Below are 7,500 nucleotides of genomic sequence, written 5' to 3'. Positions count from 1 at the left end.
AGGAAGACAATTTTACAGTGAGACAAAGATGGGTGCTCTCAGAGACAGGCGATAAGACAGAGATGAAGAGGGAGACATAAGAACGCCCGCACGGCCGCGGGAAGACAAACCCGAGGAGCTGGGGAGAATAATCATATGGAAGCAGACTGACGCGGCACAGACAGTGTTCCAGGTGGGAAGGGCGACCACGCACTACGCTCCTAATCTATCTGTAGAGAGAGATGACTACGCAAATTTTACAAACATGCAAACAAATAATTCAGTTTACTTGCATCTATAATAAATACGTTCTAATTTACATCTAAAAATCTGACAGTTTCACGATCCCCTTTGTGTTTCATATTTTACACTGTTTATGCAGGGCCTCTTCGTGTCCCACACCAGGCGCCTAATCCCCGTAGGTTGTAAGCCCATCTCGCCCACTCAGCCCCTACACGTCCCAGCACATATCCAGAGTGAGGCCACCAAAGTGCTCTCTGGCAATAATTTGTTAGTGGATGGCTGGCCTTTGCTCGAAATGAATCAAACACACTGGTGGAGGGAGGGGAACACAGCTTCATGGGGCTTCAGCGCTTTTCAAAGAATGTGATAAATGACTGGAATAAACTCAATAACTAGATGTTGGTGTAGAGTCAATAAGCTACTTTTAAAATCAGACAAATTTATGAGTAGAAATTATATTTGGATATAGTGATGTATAGAAGTTTTAAATAGGGACTGCCACGTGTACGTAGGCCAACTGGTTTGGTGCAGCTTTCCTTTTGTATTAAAGTAAAGTGAATACCTACGAGACAACACGCTACATGAGGTATACTGAAAAACAATGCAGTTAGTGTGCTTTTAGAGAACATAAGCAAATACGCAAAACAAGCCCAACATACTACATCATGTGACAGAGCACTCGCATGTGCACGCCACCCGTCACCTGTGTATCAACCGGAAAAAAAAAAAAAAAAATTATATATATATATATATATATATATATATATATATATATATATATATATATATATATATATATATATATATATATATATATATTCCAATGGTACGTACATATATCATCCACATTGTTACATTTAGATACTACATGTGGCAAGGCATTCAGTAACACACAACTCACACGCCATGCAGCCTGTGCGCTATTTCATCAAGGAATTTCCTAAGGATCTTTATTTCGTATCTTAGCAAACACTGGGACGTTCTGCAAGATAAAAGTGAATGCTGTCGATACCAACTCCTTCAATACTGCATATACTGTATATACTTCTGTTGCCGCAATCATGGTGTCTTCTTTCTTGCATGATTTTATATTTTGTGTATTTTCATATTGTACTGTATTTTAATAGCATTAAGCTTGTTCTTTTTATTTATTTATTTATTTTTTTCCGAATCGTTGATATTCACCACATCAACTTTATCATAAATGCTTTGTTGTTAACATATCGACAGCAAATCATCACAAGCTTCGATGATGATGATGATGATGATGATGATAAGAATAATAATAATAATAATAATAAATAATAATAATAATAATATTGATAATAATAATAACAATAATAATAATAATAATAATAATAATAATAATAATAATAATAATAATAATAATGATAATAATAATAATAATAATAATAATAATAATAATAATAATAATAATAATAATAATAATATTTTTATTATCATTATTATTATTATTATTATTATTATGATGATGATGATGATGATGATATAAATGAACAAACATGGGAAGAATTAGGGACAATATATAACGTTATGTATTAATATCATCATCAGTGTCATCATCATAATTACAATAACCATCATCACTTTCATGAGAATCAATGGAATGCCTCCAGGCTCCCATACTTGTCTCACGCTCTCACCACACCACAGGCACACACTGCGGGGAAGGCCACCAATATAAACCATATTCATTTTTTTTCTTCCTTAAAAGACTTTCAACATTATGTTCCCTGATGGATGAGGGGACGAAAAACTAAACAGCAAAAATAAATAAATGAACCAATGAAATAAATGGAAAATAATAAAAATACTGCAGACACTCATTATACTGTCTTGTTCTTAATTTACTCGTACACCATTTGTACAGCTACATCAACATATTTTCTCTGTAACAAAAAGACCATGGCGAGAATTTTGACATTTAATAACATTTTGGGGATAAAGTAAATGCCCACAAAGTTGCAACGCAAATAGTAGTAGTAGTAGTAGTAGTAGTAGTAGTAGTAGTAGTAGTAGTAGTAGTAGTAGTAGTAGTACATGGAGAGAGAGAGAGAGAGAGAGAGAGAGAGAGAGAGAGAGAGAGAGAGAGAGAGAGAGAGAGAGAGAGAGAGAGAGAGAGAGAGAGAGAGAGAGAGAGAGAAGGGGGGGGGTAGGGGTTAACATCGGTGAGTAATGAGGTAAGGGGAGACACGTGGCAGAGAGACGCCCCTCACACCACCTGAGGCGCCCCGACCCATCCCCTCATCCCTAAGTCAAAAGAGGCCTCTCTTCCCCTCATTACACTCCTCCATCCCCCTCCTGCTCCCTCTTGTACTCCACCTCTTTCTCCACCTCACCTCTCCCTCCGTCGAAGCATCCATCATCCTATTTACTTAAGCTACTTTGTGTTGTGGGAAGTTACTTTACATGTAGGGAAGTCAGTCATCATAATTCGTGCATAATCAGCCTCGAAGCTAAATTGAAGGCAGGCATAGTCTTACTTATACTGAAATGTTCGCTTGGGCTAAAAGAATAGAATACGCCTACCAGCGAAAATGTAAAATATCGTAACGTCTTGAATGGTAGAAGACAACTCAATATTTTTTTCATATTATTTAAACAATTGAATAAGTAATGATAATGATAAATTTCTCATAGCATCTAAACAATTTAATAAAATAAGAAAGTAATATGAAGGAGAAAGGTATAAACAGGTAAGTGAAAAATAAAAATCCGATACTGAAAATCCAAACTCTGACTTCGCAAGATAACCTCAATTTTCAAGATGCCTACTTTGCTGGAAAAAAAAAAAATGTGGTGACACCTTAAACTTGTGGATAAGAATGTTATTTGCAACTTTATATATATATATATATATATATATATATATATATATATATATATATATATATATATATATATATATATATATATATATATATATCTTTTTTTTTAAATGGTATGTTCTTTACGAGCTATAATGACGTAAAGCTGAAACGCAAAGGAATATTAATTGCTAAGAAATAAAGATTATATATATATATATATATATATATATATATATATATATATATATATATATATATATATATATATATATATATATATATCTTTTTTTTTAAATGGTATGTTCTTTACGAGCTATAATGACGTAAAGCTGAAACGCAAAGGAATATTAATTGCTAAGAAATAAAGATAATACATAATAATAATAATGACAACACAAACTCGAAGAAAAAGGAAGAGGAAGAACAGGAGGGAGAAGAAGAGGGAGAGGGGGAGGAAAAGTAATGCAAGAAGAGGCAGTGAAAGAAGATGAGAATAACTGAGTGAGGGATCAGTGATGATTGGTGCCACGTGCTGGGGGTCAGTCTTTTCGCGGGCACGTGCTTACCCTCGGGGCCTGAGGCAGGGGTAGTAGGTAAGCACGTGCGGGGTCGTCTTGGGTCAGCGATGTGTTACAAGAGGTTAATGAGGGCCAAGTGGATGCCTCTTACATCCCTTACACCCCACTCGGCCCTCTTTCCCTAATGACTGGCTCCCTACATCAGAAAATCATCGGCTTTGACTGTAGACTTGATGATGGTGATGGTGATGAATGTGACTATCTTTTTATTATTATTACTAATATCACTACCTTTGTAACTATAATAACTCCATCATCTCATTACCTTTACATCAAATTCCTACCAAGTCTATCATCATAATTCGTCTCCAAACAACTATTACCAGCACCAAACGATTACAACCACACGCACAATAGGGATGCCTCACGCCACTGCACCTATTTCAAAGTACGCATGCAATTCACGACGTTTCAGAGAGAGAGAAAAAAGAAAACAAGTTGGAGAGGCATGAGGAACTAAAGAGCTTGGGGATGGAGGGTCATCACGACTTCTCGTAAGTGTCACGTAAACTTTCCTTCCCCACAAGGCAGGAATGTCTCCAAGTGTTCCCCTTACCGTCATCCCTTCCTCGGGCCTCGCCAGCCGTTCTCCGATTTAGTAGTGCCTTAAGAGTCGGAGGTGAATGTGCACAAAGGTGGATGATGTTTGTGAAGCGGAGTCATAGCAAGAGCAAAAAATACCAATAATAATAAATACAATAGAATTCCAAAAACAACAGCGTATTTGGTGACAACTGACTGTTAAGTCTATTACAACTTAAAATTCCTAGTACATAACTTTTCCCAGCCCCATTATATATATATATATATATATATATATATATATATATATATATATATATATATATATATATATATATATATATATATATATATATATATATATATATCAAAAATAGTGTCCACACACAGCTCCACTTCATTGAAACCTTTGTTACTGTCTAGTTTGCCTTCATTTTCTTCCATGAAGTCATCGTTAACATCCTACGTTTCCCCTCCAATCTACCCACTCCTGCTCTCATCTCACCGCATCACTTTCAAGGGCTGTCGACGCGCGGCGCTCCCTCCCCTCCGGAACTCAAAGTGGCTTGGATCCCCACCCGTCCCCGCCGGCCATGGAGTCGCTCATTACCCCCCGACCTCGCCACAACACCCTTGCCGCCAACCCGCAAATTAGTCGCTTAACTTGCCGTTCACTCCATGCTTTTAACATTCTGTGGGCAGGGCGAGAGCCAGGCAGACACGGCGGAGCGGTGGCAGCAGCTGACCTCCAGTGCAAAATTCAGCCAAGAGCGAGATCCTCGGTCCTGCCTGAGCCGTGACCCTCGGCCCGACGCCCTTCCATCGTCATTAAACATTGCCGAGTCAAGCTCTGCACAAAATATATAAATGCATTCAGGTGTTGCAGCCACCACCTTTGGCGATGATGTCGGTGCATGTGTGATCTAGCTAAAGCCATGGACGTCCCGATGCCACTCCCGGCCTCTCTTTGTTGGCATCCAAATCTTACACTTTCTTAATCAAATAGAAAATGAGGTAGGAAAATGACAAGGGACCGGCGTGCGTTATGCAAACCCCACCGCTCGGCGAGGAGGCAGCATTTCCTTTCCCACAAATATCTTCATCCCCCCAAAAGACAATGATCAACACAAGGCCGTGCACGGGTAAGACATAGCCTTCGCACCTTAACGAACAATATATATAACCTCCCAGAGACAAGGCAAACTGGATCTGTAAGTAATGAAAACCAAATAAAATAAATGGAAATTATAAATATGTGACTCCTTTCGTTTATCTTTACTTACATAAATAACCATAGCGAGTCCTTCCCACTTGGATATACTGAGTGCGTTGCGGAGAAATGCAGTCTGCTGTGCTACTCAAGGCTGGTGCCCAATATATCAACAGCACATGAAGCGCGAAAATATTTACCTGTCATGGAAAAGTGAAATATATATATATATATATATATATATATATATATATATATATATATATATATATATATATATATATATATATATATATATATATATATATATATATATATATATATATATATATATATATATATTTTTTTTTTTTTTCATCCTTACCATGAAGATGTTTCCCCTTGCAACAAAAACAACAATCTATGCTGCAAAAGTTGCTACATCTGTCTGCCTGCTGTTCTTCAGTACACTTTGGTGAACTTTCCTCATTCACATAATCACAATCCTTATATTGAAAACACGAATGAGAACACATGAAAAAAAAAAAAAAAAATGAAATATCGAATCAATGTTTGTTACACATCCTAAGATATAAGAACAATCGTAATACATGAGCAGAGTGGAATAAAAAGAATATCACTGGAATTAAAAGAAGTACAACAATGTTAATAATAAAAAACTTAATCTAACCTGCACAACTTACAAAATTGTATTTTTCCCCCATGATAACAAAATAATCCTCATAACATACCACATGACGCAGGAATGAATGTAATTCATAACAGCAGTGGGAAGTAAAAAAAAAAAAAAAAACACGCAGAAATATATCTACGTATTATAAAGATGAAAATGAATTGCTGCAAAATTTTAAGAATAAAATGTAATCTTACTTAGTTTCATGTAAAAAACTTGGAAAGAAATGCAGTCAATTTTCTTGTCCTATCCTACAATACCTTGTGCGAACTTTAATAAACCATAATCAAGACAATGCTCATTATTTTTGTGAAGACAATGCTCAGCTTATTTATATTTACTTATTATCTATTTATCTATCTATTTAAAAATTTATTTCAATATATCATTTTGGAACGTGATGCAGCCACTGAAATTGTGATTACTGACAGCTCTTTCAGAACAGGAATATCAAGACGTCATTATCATCACCTTCCACCACCAATGGGATCACCGTCCACCGCCACTCATCGCCATCACCACCCGCACGATGAAGCGACGAGTTCATGTTCGTAAAAAAAATAAATAAATAAATAAATAAATAAAAATTTATATATATATATATATATATATATATATATATATATATATATATATATATATATATATATATATATATATATATATATATATATATATATATGCAAAAATGTACAATGTCAATGTGTGTGTGTGTGTGTGTGTGTGTGTGTGTGTGTGTGTGTGTGTGTGTGTGTCGTGGAAAAGGAGCGGAGAGCAAGGGAACAACCTGATAGTTCCTGTTGCCAATAATAATAGCAATAATAATAAATAATAATAATAATAATAATAATAATAATAATAATAATAATAATAATAATAATAATAATGATAAATAATAATAATATTAATAGGTAATAATAATAATAATAATAATAATAATAATAATGATAATAATAATAATAATAATAATAATAATTCAAGAATAGATGTTATTGTCTCGCCATCGCTGTCATAATTATTTGCATTATTACCTGTAATTATTATCATTACTATTGTTATCATTATCATTATCCTGGTGTTCAATCGCCTGTGTCGTGCGAAATGGCGGTGGTGGTGGTAGTGGCGTGGACGTACACACGCGGCTTGTGGCGGCCATTACACACTCCCCCTGAACTCCACATCTGTTTACAAGGACAGCAAGGCATCTGGCCACAGGCGACACGTGTGCCTCCCTTCGGTCTCTCGTGTCTCCTGCAGCAGGTGAATCAACAATGAATTTCGGCACACATAAGGAACAAACATTATTAGCATAGTCTGCATTTCATTACAGCACAAATGACGAAGAACATTTCCTTTCAGTGCTTTGTGTAAATTAAATAATCTGATTTCTTTTAGTGTTTAGGAAATGTCATTCTTTTGGATTTAATTTTTTTGTTCCGGAGGGGGAAAAGTGAGCTGGCTTAT

General features: G+C 35.7%; 1 protein-coding gene across 3 annotated transcripts in view; it reads right to left on the bottom strand.

Moving 5' to 3' along the window:
* LOC135089385 (uncharacterized) overlaps nucleotides 1–7,500 on the bottom strand; it is a 104,588-nt gene that overhangs the window by 21,594 nt on the left and 75,494 nt on the right. Inside the window, exon 6 of one of the 3 annotated variants that reach the window (XM_063984957.1) lies at nucleotides 7,096–7,287. The exons of the other annotated variants lie outside the window; for them this stretch is intronic. Coding sequence (XP_063841027.1) covers nucleotides 7,222–7,287 — 66 coding nt within the window. The 3' untranslated portion in view covers nucleotides 7,096–7,221. Of the gene's footprint in view, nucleotides 1–7,095; nucleotides 7,288–7,500 lie in introns of those variants that run through there. 3 annotated transcript variants of the gene reach the window in all.

This window comes from Scylla paramamosain, chromosome 3 (assembly GCF_035594125.1).
Source record: "Scylla paramamosain isolate STU-SP2022 chromosome 3, ASM3559412v1, whole genome shotgun sequence".
Classification (NCBI taxonomy): Eukaryota; Metazoa; Arthropoda; class Malacostraca; order Decapoda; family Portunidae; genus Scylla; species Scylla paramamosain.
This window is presented reverse-complemented; position numbering and strand designations above follow the sequence as displayed.